Source organism: Canis aureus, chromosome 1 (genome assembly GCF_053574225.1).
Source record: "Canis aureus isolate CA01 chromosome 1, VMU_Caureus_v.1.0, whole genome shotgun sequence".
NCBI lineage: Eukaryota > Metazoa > Chordata > Mammalia > Carnivora > Canidae > Canis > Canis aureus.
Window position 1 is genome coordinate 103,884,326 of NC_135611.1, and position 21,633 is coordinate 103,905,958.

The 21,633-nt window shown below is 45.9% G+C and overlaps 2 protein-coding genes and 2 long non-coding RNA genes across 9 annotated transcripts in view; 2 read left to right on the plus strand and 2 right to left on the minus strand.

The window, feature by feature from the left end:
* OSCAR (osteoclast associated Ig-like receptor) overlaps positions 1-2,299 on the plus strand; it is a 17,155-nt gene extending 14,856 nt beyond the window's left edge. Inside the window, exon 7 of the transcript XR_013389868.1 lies at positions 2,279-2,299. The gene's annotated coding sequence lies outside the window, so the exon portion shown is untranslated. The remainder of the gene's footprint in view (positions 1-2,278) is intronic.
* Positions 1-12,788, minus strand: part of LOC144324366 (uncharacterized) — an 18,664-nt gene extending 5,876 nt beyond the window's left edge. The window contains exon 1 of the long non-coding RNA XR_013389922.1: positions 12,581-12,788. This is a non-coding gene — a long non-coding RNA (uncharacterized LOC144324366). The remainder of the gene's footprint in view (positions 1-12,580) is intronic.
* Positions 3,251-19,835, plus strand: LOC144324283 (T-cell-interacting, activating receptor on myeloid cells protein 1-like). 6 transcript variants are annotated; one of them, XR_013389824.1, is made up of 12 exons: positions 3,252-3,384; positions 6,610-6,645; positions 7,269-7,559; positions 7,819-8,115; positions 15,051-15,095; positions 15,501-15,584; positions 15,688-15,715; positions 16,117-16,181; positions 16,648-16,685; positions 18,039-18,341; positions 19,269-19,381; positions 19,493-19,835. XR_013389824.1 is itself a non-coding variant. In XM_077915657.1 (10 exons), the coding sequence occupies exons 1-10, from the start codon at positions 3,342-3,344 to the stop codon at positions 18,180-18,182; spliced, it is 1,071 nt and encodes a 356-aa protein (XP_077771783.1). In that variant the 5' UTR covers positions 3,252-3,341; the 3' UTR covers positions 18,183-19,835. The 6 variants fall into 6 exon arrangements, 3 of the variants coding, with proteins under 3 accessions (XP_077771793.1, XP_077771783.1, XP_077771798.1); XR_013389814.1 differs by having other exon boundaries at positions 18,039-19,381; XR_013389819.1 differs by having other exon boundaries at positions 19,269-19,835.
* Positions 14,996-21,633, minus strand: part of LOC144324356 (uncharacterized) — a 49,873-nt gene continuing 43,235 nt past the window's right edge. Inside the window, exon 4 of the long non-coding RNA XR_013389895.1 lies at positions 14,996-15,605. This is a non-coding gene — a long non-coding RNA (uncharacterized LOC144324356). The remainder of the gene's footprint in view (positions 15,606-21,633) is intronic.

The window sequence follows — 21,633 nt, forward strand, 5'->3', positions numbered from 1 at the left end:
CAGTATGTCTTCTCTGGAAAAGCATCTATTCAGATCATCTGCCCATTTTTAAAATTGGATTGTTGGTGTTTTTTTGGTGTTGGGCTGTATAAATTCTTTATATACTTTGAGTATTAACTCCTTATCAGGTATATCATATGCAAATATCTTCTCCCATTCAGTATGTTGCTTTTTTGTCTTGTTGATGGTTCCTTTGCTATGCAGAAGCTCTATATTTTTATGTTGATGTAGTCTCAATAGTTTATTTTAGCTTTTTCCCCTTTGATTTAGGAGACATATCTAGAAAAATGTTGTTATGGCTCACGTCAGGGAAATTACTGCCTGTGTTCTTTTCTAGGATTTTTATGGTTTCAGGTCTCTTAGATCAGAAACAAGACAAGGATGTCCATTCTCATCCATTTTATTCAAAATCATCCTAGACGTCCTAGCTATAGCAATCAGACAAGAAATAAGAGGCATCTAATCGGTAAGGAAGAAGTTAAATTTTCACTATTTGCAGATGATATGATATTGCACAAAGAAAACCCTAAAGACTCCACAAAAAATATAAGAATAAATGAATTATGTGAAGTTGCAGGATATAAAATTAATATCCAGAGATTGGTAGCATTCCTATATAGACTAATAACAAAGTAGCAGAAAGAGAAACTAAGAAAACGATCCATTTACAATTGTACCAAAAAGAATAAAATACCTATGAATAAATTTAATCAAGGAGGTGAAAGAACTGTACTCTGAAAACTATAAAACATGAATGAAAGAAATTTTTTAAGAAATTTATTCATGAGAGACACAGAGAGAGAGGCAGAGACCTAGGCAGAGGGAGAAGCAGGCTCCATGTAGGGAGCCCGATGTGAGACTTGATCCTGAGACTCCAGGATTATGCCTTGAGCCCTGAGCAAAAAGCAGATGCTCAACTGCTGAGCCACCCAGGCATCCCTGAATGAAAGAAATTAAAGAAATAGAAAGGTATTCCATGTTCATGGATTGGAAGACTATTGATAAAATGTCCATACTACCCAAAATAATCTACAGACTTGATGTGATCCCTATCAAAATAGCAACAGCATTTTACACAGAACCAGAACAAATAATACTAAAATTTATATGGAATCACAAAAGATCCCAAAATAGCCAAAGCAATAGCAATTACTATAATCATAATATATCAGGCATAAGCATGGCCCTATCCATTCCCCTCCACCCCTAAAGGCAACCACAACCTGGTGCAAGTCTCTTTGTTTGTTTTATTATTTTAGAGAGAGAGAGAGAGCCTGCATGCGCCCACGTGCGCATGTGCATGTGAGAGCACGGTGGCAGGGGGAGGGGCAGAGGGAGAAGGAGAAGCAGACTCCCCACTTAGCAGGGAGCCTAATGTTAGGCTATGCAGTTTGAGAGTCAGGGGACGTGACTTTTCTTCTTGGTGCCCTGCTACAAGGACACACATACAGTTTCCATAATTGTATCAACATTTCTTATCCTACAGTTGCTCCTCTCATTGCCTTTCTTTTTTTTTTTTTTTTCTCTCATTGCCTTTCTTGCTTCTCAGCTTATATCCTCCTCATAAATCCCCTTTCAATGAAATTTTGGGAAGAAATGTGTTATGTCCCATTGGCATGTTTATGTGAAAGTCCTTATATCTGTCCCTAAATTCAGCAGTCCCAAATTCTAAGCTTTTTATTTTCTAAGATTTTATTTATTCATGAGAGACATACAGAGAGAGGCAGAGACATAAGCAGAGGGGGAAGCAGGCTTCCTGCAGGGAGCCCAATGCAGGACTCGATCCTAGGACCCGAGATCATACCCTGAGCCAAAGGCAGACGCTCAACCACTGAGCCACCCTGGTGCCACCCAAATTCTAAGCTTTACAAGAGTTCACTTAAAAAAAAAAAAAAGATTTTATTTATTTGTTCATGAGAGATGCAGAGAGAGAGGCAGAGACATAGGTAGAAGGAGAAGTAGGCTCCTCACAGGGAGCTGGATGCAGAACTCGATCCCAGGACCCAGGACCATGACCTGAACTGAAGGTAGACGCTCAACCACTGTGTCACCCAGGTATCCCAAGTTCACTCCTTTTTTCAACCTTGAGTTTTTCTCATTCACAGCACTTCACTTAAAATTTAGAAAACCTTAAATTTCAATAATATTTAAAGGGTTAAAATTCACATATCAATTTCAGCCAATTTAGAAAACATATATAACCAAAGGAAAAAAATACTGAGCACAATTCTACTACTCAGAAAATAACACTTTAAAAATACTAGATATACCCTTCTAGATTTTTCCATGTGCAAGTCAGCTCCTGCCCATTGCCTGGGTCCACTGTCTGGATTGTCTCCTGTTCTGTCTACACTTCAACCAGATGTGGAACATGACTCCCTGAGTTCTTCTGAAGGGCTTCGTTACACCAGAGATCTAATGACAGAAGATTTCACAGAAGAGATTTCACCCACAAGGTAGTTCACATCACGTTCCACAGCAAACAACTTACAAACCCACTGCAGACATTTCCTTCTTCAAATTCCTTTTCTGCCATACTGCCTTTCAGTAAGTGTTCTTCTGTCTTATCCTTTCTTTATAGGGCCTGTTCTCTTGTTCTCCAGGATCCTGACCCTTCCCTGATGCCCTATGAGTTCTCATCTCTTTGCCCTCCGCCCTGGCCCTGCTCTTGCCTTTAGGGTTCCTGGGACACAATCCAGAAGTTGTTCACATTACTTTGCTCACATCCTATGAGCAGAAGAACCCACAATTTCCTAAGGCAGAGAAACGTTGTTTGTTTGTTGGTTTTTAAGATTTTGTTTATTTTATTGGGGAGGGACAGAGGAAGAGGGAGAGAGAGAATCAGACTCCCTGCTGAGTGCAGAGCCCAATGCAGGGCTCACAATGCTCAATCCCATGATCCTGAGATCATGCTCTGAGCTGAAACCAAGAGTCAGATGCTCAAATGACTGAGCCACTGAGGTGCCCTTAGAGAAATGTAGTTCTTATTCTGGATTGCTGGGAGCCCAGCTATTTGCTGTCACTGTGCAGAAGGGGACGATGGTGATGGAAATTCAGCTAGCAGTTTCTCCCATGCTTTGCATATTCATGGATATGCCTTAGAAGTGGGTGGCTGACTTCTGTGCTGTTGGAGGACTCAGTGGGTCAGGCCTGAAGGAAGTGACTTGAGAGTGTATTGCAATAGTCATTTCCTGATAGAGACTAGAAGACAGAAACTGGGGGCATGTAGAGTGGAGGGCTGAAAAACCAGAGGCAAAGCTGTTCCTGCATGTCCTGCAGTCGAGAACATTTGGCTAATCACCAACAGCAAGACTGAAGGAAGATCCTTAGAAGAGGCTTGTATGGCTGCCATGATGTCCCAACTCCTGGTTGTGCTCTATACTGGTAAGTCTTGGGGAAGGGCAGTCACTATGGGAGGTGGGGCTGGTCTGGGGCAGCAGCTGGAGCTGGCAAGGCCTGCAGGGCAGGGTGTGGAAACACAGACTAGAACCTTCTACAGAAGTTTTATTAAAACTAGAACCCTGAATACAAATTCTGTACACAGGATATGTTGGGGACTTTACACACATTTTCCTGTTTCCCCAAACTCAGTCAACCCTGAATTTCCTAATGACATTTTTCCCTCTGTACGTGGCATCTGTATTCTTTCCTATGTTATCTTCCTCTTCAAATTCCCCAGGTTTTTAATGTTATTATTTTTGTACTCAACTCTATCTTAAAAGAAAATCTGTAGAATACTTCTATTAATGGAAAATCAGTGTCCATCCTCAAAAACAGACCCTCTGGTCCCTGGGCCACAGTTTTCTGTTTCTGAGAGGTAGCAGTAAATGCGAGAAGCTGGCTGCAGACCAGCACTGGGCTGTGGTATTCCTCCATGGGATCAGAGAGAGAACCAGGAACCCAGAAGAGAGAGATTTTCTCACACAGGCTCAGCGATACTCTCCTGTCATTGCATGATCTTACATCTCTTAGAGAAATTCTCCCAAATAGTTCTCTTCCCCATACTTCATTCAAAGAATCCGAAACTCACAGCTGAAGTATGTGCCAAGGCCACTCGCTACTATGTGAAGAAGGTGAATTCAAATTCTGGTCTGCACAGTACCAAAAGCCATAATTTTCTATTGGGCAATATGAAGGAATTTAAAAGGTCCTAATTTGGGGGTCTAGGGGTAGAAATGTCTGGAGGGTGAGTGAAGGGAGTTGTGGCTAGAAAAACCTCAAGAAGGTAAGTGAACATGGATCCAGTGATCTAAATAGGTGTTGGCAATCTTCTCCTGTATAGGGCCTGATAGACAGGCTCTGTGGGCTGCATGATCTCTGCTGCTACCACTCAACACCTGTCAGAATGGCTGTCATCAAGAAGACAAGAGGCAACAGGTGTTGGTGAGGACGTGGAGAATAGGGAATCCTCACGCACTGCTGGTGGGGATGCAAACGGGTGCAACCACTGTGGAAGACACAGTGATTCCTCAAATTTTTGAGATTTTTGAGATTCCTCAAAAAGTTAAAAGTAGGGCTCCTGGGTGGCTCAGTTGGTTGGGTGTCTGACTCTAGATTTTGGCTTAGGTCATGAACTCAGGGTCATGAGCCTGAACCTCATGTTGGGCTCTACACTGAGCATAAGCCTGCTTGGGATTCTTTCTCTCCTTCTTCCTCTGCCCCTCCCCCACATACTCACAGTCTCTTTCTAATAAAAATTTTTTAAAAGCTAAAAGTAGAACTACTATATGATCATCAATCTCACTTTGGGGTTACATATCTGAAGAAAATGAAAACAGGAAATTGGAGGAATGTCTGCACCTCCATGTTTATTGCAGCATTATTAACAACAGCTAAGGCATGGAAATGACCAAAGGGTCCGTCATGGATAAATGACTACAGAAGATGTGGTCTGTATGTATAGTGGGATATTATTCAGCCGTGAGGAAGAAGGAAATCCCACCATCCATGGATGGACCTTGAGGGTTTTACATGAAGTGAAACAAGTCAGACAAAGACAAATACTGCATGATCTCACTTTTAGGATCAGTTTGGTCTAGATCTGAAAGTAAGGCCACCAGAGGGGGTAGATGGGGAACATACACTTCACCCTTGCAAGCAATTCCGATCTTATATTTTTGAGATTTACTCTGGGGCACCAAGGAGATGACTCATGCCAACCATCATACCAGGGATGCATTTAGGCTATTCCCCAAGGGCAGACAAGTATCTTCACACAAAGGACTGCATTCTCAGCAGCTACATGTCCCTTATCATAGGGTAGGGATCTCCCCACCTCCTTCCCCTGCTCTCAGTTGACGCAGATGGTTATGCTGTTGTGTTGGGAGGGAATTTGGGAAATAATTTCTGGGACTTCAGAAATCTTTGCAAATGACTCTCTTTACATAAGATTCAGACTCCATTGGTAATCATATATTTATTGAATATTTGCCAGTCTGCGCTGTGTTCTAGGTACTGAGGATGTATTCTCTGCTCTCAAGGAGCTTAAATTCTAGTGACTCCAAATCTCTTCAGGACCCAATAGCATCAGGAATAATAGGTGTCTCTAGAACCTAAGTGGTTGGATTTCCCCCCAGTCAAATGGTTTGGGTCATAATTAAGATCTTTCTCACACGCTAGAAGCCATGGTATGAGGGGAAGAGTAGATCCTGTGCCCTCTACAATGTTGACATGCTCAGGAGACAGCTTGAGTGACACACTTAGCATAACAGGGATGATCAGGAGCCAAGCATAGTGCCCCATGTCCTTCACCATGCCCTCCACCATGAAATCTTTTTTTTTTTGTCCACCATGAAATCTAAAGAGGACATCACAGAATACAACAGATGAGTAGGGTGGATGGATAAAGGGTGGGGGAAATCCTTGGACTCTGAGGCAAAATGGCAAGGCCATCTAAAGTCCTGGGGCCATTGTAAGGAGAGAGGACCCTGGGACAGTGAAGTGGGACAACATGAGAAATGACAGAGAGACTGAGATAGACTCCCAAGGATGTCTGTGTCCTGACTCCCTGGAGCTGTGGGTACATTCCTGGATGTGGCAAAGAAAATCCAAGTGGCAGGTAGTATTATAGTTGCTTATCAGTTGACCTTAAGGTAGGGAGTTGCTTCTGAATTATTTGGGTGGTCAGAGTGTAACCACAGGATCCTTAGAGTGTAGCAAAATAGGTACAAGAGGTGTCAATGCACCAACCATTGCTAGTTTTACAGCCAGAGGAGGAGACCACCACCAAAGGGTGTGAGCATGTCTAGACATGGAAAAGACCAGGAAATGGGTTTCATCTATAGCCTCCAGAAGGAAATCATCCACAAAGAACTCTGGTGTTAGCCAGTGGAACCTGTGTTGTTGGACTTTTGTAACCCACAGAACTGCAAGATAATAAATCTGTGTTGTCAGGAGCCATTAAACTTGTGACAATTTGTGACACCAGCAGCCCTAGGAAATTAACGTGAGGGGCAAACCAGCACCCATGCCAGATGGGCTCTCCTGCAGGAGGCTGAGACTGTCACTGAGTGTGATGACGGGAGTACATTCTCAGCAGGAGCCCCAGGGAGGCCCCTCAGGACAGGGCTCCAGGCGGATGCTCGTGTCTCATGGATGATTCTCTCACAGGGTTGTGTGCTGGCCGAGGAAACAGGATGACTGATGGTGAGTTTCTTCAGTTAGATCCTCTCTCTCCTTCACTCCAAACTCCCCGTGTCCCTTCTCTTTACTTTTTTTATATTAAATTTATTTTTTATTGGTGTTCAATTTACCAACATACAGAATAACACCCAGTGCTCATCCCGTCAAGTGCACCCCTCAGTGCCCATCACCCATTCACCCCCACCCCCTGCCCTCCTCCCCTTCTACCACCCCTAGTTCGTTTCCCAGAGTTAGGAGTCTTTATGTTCTGTCTCCCTTTCTGATATTTCCCACACATTTTTTCTCCCTTCCACTATTATTTATATTCCCCAAATGAATGAGAACATATAATGTTTGTCCTTTTCCGATTGACTTACTTCACTCAGCATAATACCCTCCAGTTCCATCCATGTTGAAGCAAATGGTGGGTATTTGTCGTTTCTAATGGCTGCACCCCGATGTTTATAGCAGCGATGTCCACAATAGCCAAACTGTGGAAGGAGTCTCGGTGTCCATCGAAAGATGAATGGATAAAGAAGATGTGGTTTATGTACACAATGGAATATTTCTCCCTTCTCTTTACTTAAAGGGACTTCCTGAGAGCAGCTCAGGCACCAAATCCCATCCCAAAATCTGCTTCCTTCCAGAGACCCTTCCCAAGCCCTCCCTCAGTGCCTGGCCCAGCTGGATAATGCCTCCCAAGAGCAATGTGACACTGCAATGCCACACTTCCACCAATGATGTCAACTTTGCTCTCAGAAAGGGAAATGTTCCTGTGGAGTTCCCACAATCACCAGATTCCACAGAGGGCATGGCTCGTTTTCTCCTCACTGACCTACAAGCCAGCAGCTCTGGACCGTACACCTGCGAATACTACAGACGAGATCCCCCGCAAAGAAGTTCACAGCCCAGTGACATCCTCCTCCTGCTGGTGACAGGTGAGGAGGGTGCTTCGGAGTAACAGGGACAGGTGTGGGGGAGGAACCCCAGGGAGGCGGGTGGGGGGGCAAGGGGAGATGGAGAAACACAGCAGCAGAACGACTTGGCTGGGCTTCACCCAGGGCTTGTAGTCAGAGTCAGAAGAGGGTGAGACCAGGGATCTATCGTCTCTCCTGCTTGGTGGGACCCCTGCCAGGAGAACAGGGTGGGGGGGTCTCAGGCTTCTCCCCGTGACCTTGGAGCCCTCTTCTCTTCCAGGAGAGTTCCCTAAACCTTCCCTCCAAGCCCACCAAAGAGGTGTGGTGACCGCAGGAGAAACCGTGACCCTGCAGTGTCAGAGGCCAGACAATATTTTCATGCCTATAAAGTTCGCTCTGCTGAAGGCGGGAGCAGCAGAGCCCATACGGGTCCAGGATCCAGCAGGGAAGGAGACAGACTTCTCCCTCAGGAGTGTGACAGTCAGTGATGCTGGGAACTACAGCTGCGTGTACTTCCTGATGAGGGCTCCTTTCTGGGCCTCGGAGCCTAGCAACCATCTTGAGATCACAGTGAAAGGTGAGGCGTTTACTGTCAGGAGGACGGCAGATGGATTACCTGCCTGCTGAGCTGCTGGGACCTGAGAGAGAGAGGTGTGGACACAGTCTGTATCCACAAGACTCTGCAACTTGGGGAAATCATTTAGGAAAATCCAAGTGAGGGCCAGTATTCTGTGGAATAGTGTAGAGGATCTTGTGCCAAGGAAGGAGTGCAAATGGTAGAGAATCATATAAAAGGAGGCTGGGTGTAGGCTTCCCAGTGCAGGTGGCCAAATATGCTCTGAGGACACCAGGTGTGGGTGAGGGGGGATTTGCAATTGACCCCCACTAAGAAAATAAGAAGTAGCCACAAAACTGTCACATATATCCTGGGCAGGGCACAATTCATTTAGACTAACGTGTGAATGACACCTCCTGGGGTTAGGCAGGAGGAGATTCTAGCAAAATGGTGGATGAGGAGCGAGAGAATAACAGAGAGCCCAGGAGCATCTTTCTGAGAAAGACTCAGAGACTCAAGGAAGATCTGTGTTCCATTTTCACTGGGACTCTAGCACTCTTGCCTTTTAGCTCAGCTGAGTTAAGCTTTTCTCTTCCTACTGAGCTCTTTCTTTCTTTTGGAGAGGAATGATTTTAATTTATTTTTATTTAAAAAAATATTCATTTGAGAGAGACTGTGTGTGCATGAGTGAGTGCGCATGAGTGAGTACACATGAGTGGGGCAGGGGCAGAAGGAGAAGCAGACTCCCTGCTGAGCAGAGACACCAATGTGGGGCTCCATCCCAGGACCCCGAGATCATGACCTGAGCCGAAGGCAGACACTTAACTGAGTCACCCAGGTGCCCAAGGGGAATGATTTTTAAAAACCATGGCAAAAGTGCCTAACATAAAAGTTACCATTGTAAGTATTTTCAAGTGCACAGCTTAGAAGTGTCAAGTGCACTTGCACTGTAGCCTAGCTGCTGCCACCACCACCAACACCTGCCTCCAGAATGCTTTTCATCTTGCAGAATCGAAACTCTGTCCCCATCAAACAGCCTCTCCACACCCCACTCCCCCAGCACCCTCCATCCTATGTTGTCTCAATGCATCTGACAAATCCAGGAACCTCACGTAACTGGAATCATACCGTATCTGTCCTTTTGTGATTGGCTTTTCTCACTCTGAATCATGTCTAAAGGTTCATGCATATTGTAGCAGATAGCTGGATTTCCTTCCTTGTCACGGTTGACAATGGTCCATTTTATGAACGGACCACATTTCATGTACCTATTCATCCACTGATGGATATCTGGGTCATTTCCACCTATTTGACTACTGGCCCATCACCTGCTGGCCACCTACTGGGTATCAGTTCTTTTGGATGTATACTCAGAAATGGGATTGCTGGATCACAGGAGAGTTCTACTTTTAGTTTTTTGAGGACCCACCACCATCCTGTTTTTCATAGTGGCCACACCATTCTACATTGCTACCTACAGTGCATATGGGTTCTGTAGGTCTGTTCAGGAGAGGGATATTTTTTGTTTATTTGTTTGGTTTTTTAAATATTTTATTTATTTATTCATGAGAGACACAGAGAGAAGGCAGAGACATAGGCAGAGGGAGAAGCAGGCTCCCTGCGGGACTCAATCCTGGAACTCTGGGATGACACCCTAAGCCAAAGATAGACAGACGCTCAACTGCTGAGCACCCAGGCATCCCAGGAAAGGGATGTTTTTTTACCCTTGTGCACCAGGGCTATTTTGTGAGTTTGTCCAGGATGAGGGTAGGAAGAGAGGCCAGTAGGAACCAGGCATCCTACTGGATGGGGGCTGAGTTCCCCTGTATTGATACAAGGACCAGAATTTCCTAAAAGCTCATGGGGCAGGGATTCAGAGGTCCTGAGAAATGTCATACAGTATATGAGAAGAAGAGAAGCCAGCTGCCCTGAGTTAAAACTATAGCTCTGGCACTTGCTGTGAGTATCCTGCAACTCATTTCTTTGTATGCCTTTCTGGGGGGAGCAATGCACACATCGGACCCATACAACTTCTATGAGAAGGAGAGGGAATATAGCTGATCAATTATAACAGATAGTTTTCATGATTGTATTAGTCAAGACACTTGGTTGCACCTACCTTGGAGTGACCTAGGAAAAGTTAGGGGAATCTATCAGCCTTTGGAATTAAAGAGGTCATTCAGGGTGTCCCAACCTGGCACTACTGACCCTTTTTTGCTGGATAATTCTTTTTGTGTGTGTGTGGGTGGGGTGGGGAGAAAAGTGCATCCTGTGCATCATAGGATGTTCAGCCCCATCTCTGATCTCCACCTGCTACAAGTGTCCTTTGCCAGCTGTGACACCCACAAGGTCTCCAGACACTGCCCAATGTCCCACAGAGGCAAGGCAAGGCCAGGCCTGGCTGGAAACCACTGGGATCACAGGCCAGGAAATCGTGGGAAGTGCGTGGATGCCACTTGGCTTCAGAAACTAGAATGGAAAAAAAAAAAGAAACTAGAATGAGGGACTGGTTTCATTCTTTTAGTGGGGACCAGCTCCTTCTTTTGGGCAGAGAACATGACTTTTAAGAGCTGAGTTTGCAGCTCATAAATTCTACTCCTGGAGAACCATCTGACTCTCCTTCCCAGACCCAGTTCAAAACAGACACACACAGACAAAGGGACCTGGGGCAGAGGATTGGGAGATGGGGTGGAGGTTTGTGAACAGGTTTGGTCAGCTCAGCCTCTAGGTTGATCCTAGGAAATGCTCTCTCAGGAGGATGCTGTGCAAGAAAAACTCAGGTCCATCCTGGGTGACTTGATTTAGGAGGCAATGAGCAGTTCCTAAAAAAGAGGAGAGGTGATACCTTCTGATCCTAGGGTCTGAAAGTTGTGTCCCTCCTCCCTGCAATTTCATGTTGAAATCCTAACTCCTGATGTGACAGCATCAGGAGGTGGGGGCCTTTGGGAGGTGCTTCAGTTAAGAGTGGAGCCCTCCCTTCCGCTGGGTGAGGCTATCGAAGTTTGCCACCTAGAAGAGCCCCAACATCCCTGGACCATGCTGACACCCTTATCTCGGACTTCTGGTCTCCAGACCTGCGAGCAAAAGATATCTGTTGTTCATCATCCCCCTGGCCTGTGGCATTCTGTTAGAACAGCCCAAATGGACTGAGACAGCTAAGGAGGGTGAGGTATTTGCTCAGTAAGGGTGTTTGCTCCAGAATTATAGAGCCCTGGACAGAGCAAGAAAATTCTAAGGTCCTGATGCTGATTTGGAGACCACCTGGCAGCACCAGGTAAAGGCGTTTTCTCTCTACCCCAGGTTGGGGCCAGGGAGTGAGGTGGGGAATTCACAGACCTAGGGACACCTTTCCTGTATCTAAGATCCACCTGCTCCATTGATTTCTAGGTCAGTGTGAAGGGCATTCCCCCCAGGGGCATAAGTCAGGTAACTGGGTGAAAGGAAAAAACATTCCAACAACGGTAACCACCCATCTGTCACTTAGGTAGATGGCCCTACTATCTGGAAGGTGTGTACCTACTCTTGTTTTGCAAATTAATTACAAGTGTTTGGATTTGGGTTGGGGCCAAAGATTACTCTGCCCCTGTCTGCCTCAGCTTCTGTCTGTTAAACAGGGTTGATAGTGGTACCTATATGAGGGACTTGGGGTGAGATTTTGAGGAGTTAATTTACCTAAATCCAGGCAGCCCCCGTGGCACAGTGGTTTAGTGCCGCCTGCAGCCTGGGGTGTGATCCTGGAGGCCTGGGATGGAGTCCCACGTCAGGCTCCCTGCATGGAGCCTGCTTCTCCCTCTACCTGTGTCTCTGCCTCTCTCTCCCTCTCTCTCTCTCTCTCTCTCTCTCTGTGTCTATGAATAAATAAATACAAATCTTTAAAAAAATAAAGTTTTTTAAAAAAATAATAATTTACCTAAATCCTTTCTAAGCTGTGTCTGGTGGACAGCAAATATCATCTAAGTATTTACTATTATTATCATTATCAACATCCCAAATTTCTTCCTTACATGTTGAAACAGCTTTATCAAGAACTGCACTCCTAGTGGGAGACTTTCTAGGAAAAAGAGAAGGTACTTATCCTTCAAATGATAACAGTAAATATCCTCATGGTTAAAATGAATTATAAATATTAGTGGAAAGCTGCATGACCTCTCAAGATCTTCCAGGTTCTAAAAAGGCCAAGGGTACACGTCTGTGTCTCTAACGCAGCTCAACTGCATGTGACAAGGTACAAGCATTAAGCACAGATGAGACAGTCTTTTCAAAATGTGATGCTCAAGGAGACAAAACTGGAAGAAAAATATTGTAGGCTGGATTTGCTTTCTGTAGAAGGGAGAAATTTTAAATAATTTGGGGTTATTCAACAACTGGTGAGTCATTTTTTTCCCTCTTCCTTATCCTTGGCCTGTAAGGAACCTTCTGAGTTTCTTGTGTGATGGTCACACATACTGCTTCTTCTGGTGTGAATACGTGTAACGGAACGGCTCACCTGGAGGCTATTGATAAGCTCAACCACCTTTCCTGTGTTCTTTCAGCCACTGTTCACATCCAGGCAACTGTAACCAAGGGCAACAGGCTGAAGAAGACAGGAAGATGTCACCTGCAGAGGGGTGGGGGGGAGGAGTTGGCAGGTGGATGACTGGATCCAGGTGCATGGACAGATTATCAGCAATGGAGCCCAAGAGTTTCCTTAGGGATTCGCAAGAGCTTTTTGTACGCCCTTACAGTCTAACGCAGTTCTTACAGGGCCAGACCCCCCAAACCAGCTGCTACACACCAGCCTGTTTAACTTGTGGGGATGAGAGGGTCACCTGACTGGCCAAGGCAGGAAGCAGGCATTCTGACAGAGGACAAGGAAAGAGAAGTTGCTCATCTTAGGCTCCCCTCTTATTTTCCCCAGTCCAGTGGTTCTCCACTAGGAGCGATTTTGCTACTCGGTGGCATATGGCAATGTCTGAGACATTTCTGGTGGTTGTGGCTGGGGATGGGGGATAGGCGATGCTCATGGCATCTAGGAGGTAGAGACCATGGATGGCCACAAAACAGCCAATGATGCACAGGACTCCTCCCCACCAAGAATTATCCAGCCCCAAATATCGGTAGTGCCCAAGATGAGAAACTCTGCTCCAGACCTACTGTCTCATTTCCAGGTCGACACCAGAGTTCCTTCAGGGATTTTACAGGTGGAGACCATATTCTCCTCCAACTCCTAAAGCCTCTAATTACTTAAACTATGTGCCCCGGACCAGTAAGCTGCTTCAGAAGCTACTTACCAGAATACTGGCTCAACCACCTTTCCTGTGGTCCTGTCTTCCTTCAAGGTCACTTGAGGTGTTTGGTTTTTTTTCTCCCTTTATTCCAAAGTGTGATTTGTGTCCAGCTTCCCAGTGATTTCTTTGGAGCCAGACCCTAGAAGCCTGATGGTTCGTGGGGTTTACTCATCATTTCTGAAGTCAGAACTGTCAAAGCAGTCTCTGGTCAGGAGGAGAGCAAATGCAGCTGGCAGGGGGTGGGAGGGGAGGGTGAGTAGACAGGAGGTGTTTGAGACAAACAGTGTCCCCCTTTCTGACACTGTGGCTCCCTAGGACACACAGGTGAACAACTACGAGTGGTCCAATAGAGAACAGCACAAACAGTGGCCTGGGGTGAAGTACAGGGCTGGGAGGAGGTGGGGTCTTTGGGTGGTCTCAGAGGTCTACTTCTTCTGCTGTGGTCAGCTCCTAGAGGTGGAGCCAGCAAAGCTGTGGGTGGTAAAGGCAATGAAGAGTGACATGGTGAGTATCATATCAGCAGAGCTTCATGAAGCTTGGTCCCACCCTGGCTCTGCTACTCACTAACTGTGCGACCCTGGGCAACTCATGTAGCCAGCAGGCTAGAGACCCTGGGGAAGAGCTGATGTTGAGTCTAGAGGGGGTAGCTGTAAGAAGAATTCCTTCATCCCCAAAGGAGATCAGTCTTTCTCTTTTGGCCTTCAACTGATTGGATGAGGCCCACCCATATTACAGAGACTAATCTGCTCCACTCAAACTCTGCAGACTTAAACGTTAATCACGTCTTTTTATTTTTTTTATTTTTATTTTTTTTATTTTTATTTATTTATGATAGTTACAGAGAGAGAGAGAGAGAGGCAGAGACACAGGCAGAGGGAGAAGCAGGCTCCATGCGCCGGGAGCCCGATGTGGGATTCGATCCCGGGTCTGCAGGATCGCGCCCCGGGCCAAAGGCAGGCGCCAAACCGCTGCGCCACCCAGGGATCCCAATCACGTCTTTTTAAAAAATGAATTTAGGTTAAGACTGCATTTGTTTTAATTCCAGCGTAATTAACATACAGTGTTATATTAGTTTCAGGTGCCATCTTCCTGGCAACCAGTCTAGACTGGTATTTTACCAAATAACTGGGTACCATAACCTAGTCAAGTTGACACATAAATCTAACCATCACACCTGCCTACACAGGAGGCTTGGGGTCCCTGAATGGGATCCGGACATTCCTGGAGTACACTCGCTTTTTCTTTCTGCATCCTATCTTACTTAATTCTGTTCCCTGGATAGATCTAAAACTCAGAAAACCTTCCTCCCACAAACCAGTGAGAGAACTGATAGGAATTTCCTTTCTTTTGAGAAATCTGAAAAATACTACCTAATAGAAGTAACCATCAAATAACAGTTACATATCCACCACCCAGAATTATACTTGCTCACAGCTCATCGTATTTGCTCTAAACTGTTTTCTTTACACACACACACACACACACACACACACAAGATTTAAAGAGTCCTCTTTCCCTCTCAACATTATTTTTCTCCTTCCCAGTAGAACCCTCCACCCTGTGGTTAGTGTTATTTCTGTGCATGTTTTTATACTTTTACTACATAGGCATGCCTTTGTAAATAATGCATAGAGTTTTAAATTTTATTTAATTTTATTTAAATTTAAACTCAAGAATTCTGTCTTCTAGATAAAACTGAAAGAGAGTCTCCCAAGATGGCAGAAACAGGAGTAGGTAAGACAGAGCTTCCTGGGACAAAAGGTCATTCACCTGTGGGATGGGACATCCTTGTGAAGTCCTGAGTTATCCACCTCTGGGAAAATTCTGGAAGATGTCTATCTTTCAGTGATGCCTGAAGGCTATGGCTCAGTGCTAGGTCTTTTGAGGTGGGAAGGATCAGAGGCACAGCTCTGCATATTCGGTAGCTGGGCCACTTTGGAAATGGTACTTCAATTCTCTGATGCTCAGCTTCAGCATCTGCACAATGGGGCATCACTTGGTCTCCCTCCCAGTATGAGAAAAACGTAGTGAGGTAGATCTCCAGCACGCGGCAGGAACTCAATTGATGGTAGACACACTGAGGCACCAGAACATGTCTCAGGAAATGGAGGGCGCTCTCACCTCTTCTCCTCTCCCCAGGGACCGTGGAGCTCACCCTCATTGTGATCTTCATCCTTCTCTTCATCCTCGGAGTCTTCCTCATCTACAAATACACCCAGTGTGGTGAGTTCAGGAAAGCAACCGCTAAGTATTTGGGAGGAAATGGAAGAAATGGAATGGGAAAGTTAACACCACAGGGTTGATGCTGTCTCTCTTTCATCCCCAGGAGCAGCTCCTAACAAGATGACCAAATGGTAGGGCTACTCGGAGGATCCCATCAGCCCATACTTAACTCCTCCTCCACTGCTGCCTTGATTCCTCAGCACCTTTCTTACCCCAGTGACCACCCCAAGCATCTCTCCATGTCTTCTCTTCTTACGACCACCCTTCAATTCTCACCCAATGCTCTTTCCTTGGAGTCTGTCCTCATGGACCACCCAGCCCCCAACCCCTCCCCCCCTCCTCTCACAAAACTCTACTGGGCACCCAAACAGCCTGGGGACCCCAGGGAGTGGTACATGAGTATGGAGAAGGTGGGGGGACTTTGGTTTACACACAATCTTGCTTGCCACCTCACCTCCGCCCACCCACCATGATCCCAGTGTCTCACTCCAATTTCCTTCACCTCCAACGCTTCAGTGTTTCTCTCCTTCAGCTCCCGCTCTTCTAAGGACCCTCAAGAACAGAGGACAAGTGTTCAGCCTGGGAAAGAAAGCGATGGTGGGTCCCCTGTGTGTGTGTGTATTTGTACGTGTGCAGGGTGTGCACATTTGCATGCTGCCTGTGCCCATGTAAGCATGTGTATTTGAGTGTGCACATGTGAGTCTGCACATGTAGGTGCGCAGGGATGTGTGCATGCATGTGAACATGTGTTTGCATGTAACAGTGCACAAATGTGTGTGTACGTGTGTTTGTAGATGTGTGTGGTTGTGTAAGTCTGTGTTGCATGTGTTTGTGCGTGGTTTGTATGTTCATGTGTCCGTGAATGTATGTATGCGAGTGTGTGTGTGTAGGAGTACTTGTGAGTGCACATATATGCGCATGTGTGTGTGTGAGACGATATACAGGGATAGGTGTGTGCATGTGAGGGTGTGTATGATGAATGTCTGTGTGAGTGGTGGTGTGTGTGCAGATTTCACCCTGGGAGCCTGGGGGCGCAGCAACAGCAGATTCTTTTCCTTCCCAGATTTGTCCATGGCTATCACAAGCTGTTCTCCTGCCTTGGTGAGTTTTCACTATGGCTACCCCATCATCACCCCTCCTTGTCCCAGGTTCTCTGTCACTCTTCCTGGTTTTGTCAATGGTTTGGGCCTCTGCATTCCTCCTCACCGCCCCCACCCCAGCCCTCACTCAACTTTCCAGAGGAATCTGGGTTGAACTCTTCATCCCATGACTTGTCCTTTCTGGGGACATTTCCCCATGTGACAGGGGATGCAGGCCACCTTCTCTCTAGAACTAATGGGATGATTTAATGAGCTCAGAGCCACACAATGATCAGTCAGATCCCAGGCATGGCATTGTGTTCAGTACCCCTGAACGTACTATTATTATAAACTGTTAGAATCTCGGGCCAGCGACCTTCCCATCCTGAACCTCTGTTTCTCCATCTGGACAATGGGGATAATACAGCCCACCTCTTGGTGCTCTTAATGAAAATATGGTAAGATCCCCTGTAAAGCACCTACCATGAAATACATCCATAGTACATCCTGCAGCTATTTATAGTCACCCTTATTTTTTTTACAGTTCAATTTTTTAAAAATTGCAGCAAAATTCACATCACATAAAATTCGTAATTTTAACCCATACAACTTAGCAACTTTTGGAATATTCACAATGCTGTACAATAATCACCAATATCTAATTCCAGAATGTTTTCATGGTGCCCCAAAGAAACCCCACAGCCTTTAAGCACTCTCCACATGCCCACACCCCCACCCCAAGCCCCTGACCACCACTAGCTTTCTGACCCTAAGGACATTTCATATTAACACTCACTCTGATGGCTGTGGGTATAAATTATCTATGGTTCATAACAATTCATCCCCAACGTAGTGGTTTAAGCAACACTTAATGATCTCACAGTGTCTGCAGGTCAGGAATCTGAGTGTGGCTCGTGCCGGGTCTCACAGGTTGGGATTCAGGCTTGATGAAGAGAGGATGTGTTTCCACATCCACTCACTCAGGTGGTGGCTGGTGGAATTCAGTTCCTCACTGGCTATTGGCCAGAGACCATCCTGACCATATGGGCCTTTCCATAGGACAGTTTATGACACAGCAGCTGGCTTGATCAGTGTGAGCAAGTGACCATTGTGAACAAGATGGAAGTCAGTCCTTCATAACCTAGTCTTGGACATGATGACACACAACAGCCCATCCTTTATGCTTATTCTGTTTGACAGATGCACATCCCTAGATTCCATCAAACTTCAAGAGGGTAGGGGAACACAGCAAGACTTGAAGAGTGGGAGGCTCTAACACAATTGTCTACCACAACTTGTCCCAAACGCTCAATCTTCACAACCCAACACTTCTTCCTGGGAGTACTTGATCCTTTTCTCCTTGCTTCCCTTTCAGGATAAAGCATCCCAGGTGTCAAGAGCTGAGGAACCCCACACAGTGACTTATGCTGAGCTGAACACCAGAGCCCTAAGAGAGGGTCTTTCCCGGCAGATGGAGCAGCCCCTGGAAACCTGCGTGTATTCGACCCTTAAGGCATAGCCAGAAGGGCACCTGTAGCCCAGGAAAGAACTTCTAGCATGGAGATGGATGATAAAGAGAGGAAGGACCCTTGTGACACTAGGCAAATGGGGATCCCTTCCCCCAAATCTTCAATGAACACTTGTTTCCTTCTTCTAAAAATTTGTTTTCAAATAAGAGGTATCATTTGCACAGAGTAAGATGCACAAACCTTACATAGCCAAGTGACTGTGTGTGTGTGTATATATATAGATCTCAGTGATAGATCTCTACCTATTCCCTTTGGTATAACCACTGTTCAAATAAAAACAGCATTTCCAGCACTCCTTCTAGAAGGTTTCCTTGCACCACTCTCCAGCTAACTGCCATTTTCGCTGAGATCATTCCTTTCTCTGACTTGTGTCACCTTGGATGACTTGCCCGTTCTTCATATGCACTCCATACACCTGCAAGACACCACATGTACTCTTCTGCATCAGCTGCTTCCACACACATGTTATTTCTGAGGCTCATCCCCGATGTTACTCATATCCATATCTTCTTCCCTTTTTACTGCTGAGTATTACTCCGTTGCATGGTCATGCCACAGTTCGTTGATCCACCTTCAGGTGGATGGACATCTGGGTTGCTTCCAGGCTGACATTTCTATGGGTCAGGCTGCATGAACACTCTTAACTATGTCTTTGTGGCATACACGCAGGCCTTTCCCTGGATTGTAAATAGTGGGATGACTGGGTCAAAGAACAGGTGTGTGCTTCATTTCATTAGACACTTCTGAACAGTTTACCAGAGGGGTTGTACCACTTCCTGTTTCCTTCTTGACAAGTGCCCAGTGCCTTTCTTAGTGGCCACACTCTGTTCCCACTCCCTTCTCTCCACATAACCTTACACAAGTCTGTGGGCTTAAGCCAGCCTTCACTGTGGCTTGTGACCTCCAATGATCCTTATTGCTGGTCTTCGTGCCCCTATGTAATGCCCTCCCCTGGCTTTGGGAGACTTGTTTCTAACCTACAGAATGAGGCAAAGAAGGCAGGATGTCAGTTCAGCACTTGCACTACTGAAGAATACAACTACCACCTAGACAGCAGGCTCTCTCTTGCCTTCTAGGATTGTGCACTTGCTTGATGATGTGAGCTCCCCAGCTTGGAGAAGCCCACTTGGCAAGGAACCAAGAATAGTCTCTAGCCAGTAAGGAACTGACTCCTGCCAACAAGCATGTGGTATGTGTTGTGTAATAAAGAATATGGCTGGTCTTTTTCCTTGGCTTCTGGGAGGTAATCTCTAAGTGCTCAGAATCTCTCGAGTAACAGGAGTATCTTTGCTATTCACAGTGGGTGCTTTGTACCACAGCTGCATTTATGCCGGTCAGATGACCCGGGATGGAGGTGGTGATGCTAGAACGACCCCATATGATTAAAGGGTTACAACCTTGACCTCTGGGGATCAGAGGAGGAGACAGTCAGTTATGTGGGTAGTGATTCAATCAAAATCACACCTATGTGAGGATATCCTGATGAAAACTCTGGACAGCACTTGGGGAGCTTTCTGGCTGGTGACACATCCTGAGAATATAGGAAGCTTTGCTTTGGGGGTCCTCCCAGACGTCCCCCTGTGTGTCTCTTCATCTAGGTGATCTTGATTTGTGTCCTTTGTAATAAAAACTATAAACATAAATACAGTACTTCCCTGAATTCTTTGAGTAGTTCTAGCAAGTTATTGAATCTGACAGAAGCAGGAACCACCAAAATTTTAGGTCATTGGTTCAGAAGTGCAGGTGACTCAGGATACCTACGTCTTTAGCTTGTGTCTGCAGTGAGGACAGTCTTGTGGGTGCTGCACCGTCAGCCTGTGAAGTCTGTGCTAACTCTGGGTGGGTTGTGTCAGAATTGCATTGGAGCTTGGAAGCAGACCCTTCCTCAGCTGAACTCTCAGATTAGACGCCAGCCTTGGCTGACACCATGTTGGTGGTGGTGGGGGCTTCAAATGGTTTTCTGAAAAGGGAATGGGCTTCTGACACAGAGCTGGGTTCCAACTCCTGCACCTGCCTCTTTTACCTCTATGTCTTTGCACAAGGGAATCTGCCCTGCTGCCCCTCACTTTACATATTTCCAGTGAATTGTCCCCTGGCACTCTAATTTTACCAAATATGATTTGGCAGGAAGCACACTGGTTCACCTGTACCGTGAAGTCAGCAAGTTGGTCAAAATGTAGGTAAACCGGGATTTACATTTTTAAGTTGCAGAGACACATTTTGCTATCTAGAGACAAATCAGTGAGGGTGGTGGAAAAGAATGGAAAGTTGCCATTTCAGATCTTCTGATAATTTCATTTCTTGGCTAAGTAAGAGCCTGTGAGTCACACACAGCTTTCCCAGCAGACAAAAACGATTGTGGGTGTAGACACCATGGCTTCACCAAAATCACTGCAAATCCTGAAGAACGTGGCACTGTGCCCACGCATGATGGTTCTTCAAGCATGGTGCTGACACACGTGTACCTCATGATAGGGGCCTCTGGTCATGGAATGAGGTCTAATGATTAATAGTGTTGCTCTGCAACCATAGGTCCAAGCAGTTGTCTGTGCCAGCTTCTCAGTGCTATTTACTGGTCAACGTGAGAAGGATGATTCACACTGGGTCCTGTGAGACCCTCCAGAGGCCTCTGCCACTGGGACGGCCAACATGCCTGTCATGAAATAGGAAACCCCAGCCAAACACCCATTTTGGGTTTCCTTGTTCTGATACACTTTGTGAACATGCTGGTGACCCTCTGACCCAAGAGAGAAAGTCCATCTAGGCAGCTGAGAGGAGAGAAATCCTTTTTTTGCCTGGGATGCACACTCTCATTGTAATGTTCTACAGCTTCTATATTGTATCCTTCCCCTACAACACACAACATGTGGGTTCTATCAGTCTGCTTTAGCAACTGAACCTCATGGCATAGTTAGTAAAAGAACTATTTGGTGGGATACCTGGCTGGTTCAGTCGGTAGAGCATAGGACTCTTTTTTTTTTTTTAATTTATTTTTTATTGGTGTTCAAGCATAGGACTCTTGATCTCAGGGTTGTGAGTTTGAGCGCCATGATGGGCACTGAATTTACTTATTAAAAAAAAAAAGGAAGGGATGCCTGGGTGGCTCAGCAGTTGGGCGTCTGCCGTTGGTTCAGGTTGTGATCCTTGATCCATGGATCGAGTCCCTCATCAGGCTCCCTGCATAGAGCCTGCTTCTCCCCCTGCCTATGTCTCTGCCTCTCTCTCTCTCTCTCTCTCATGAATAAATAAATAGAATCTTAAAAAATAAAAAAGAAGAAGAAGAACTATTTGGCTATAGTCCTTAGCTCTTAAGACAGTGGGGAATGTCTAGCAACCTGAGTATCCAGGATTTTCCAATATTTTCAACAGTGAGGTACCTTTATCTCCTCTTAGGAACTCTTCAGGCTCAAGCCTTGGGCATCTGGGGGGAGGGGGCGTCAC

Coding starts and splice junctions, on each gene's coding strand:
- LOC144324283 (XM_077915657.1), top strand. CDS start 3,342: ATGGCTGCCATGATGTCCCAACTCCTGGTTGTGCTCTATACTG. Junction 3,385..6,609: donor CCTGGTTGTGCTCTATACTG/GTAAGTCTTGGG, acceptor ATTCTCTCACAG/GGTTGTGTGCTGGCCGAGGA. Junction 15,096..15,500: donor GATGGCAGAAACAGGAGTAG/GTAAGACAGAGC, acceptor TCCTCTCCCCAG/GGACCGTGGAGCTCACCCTC.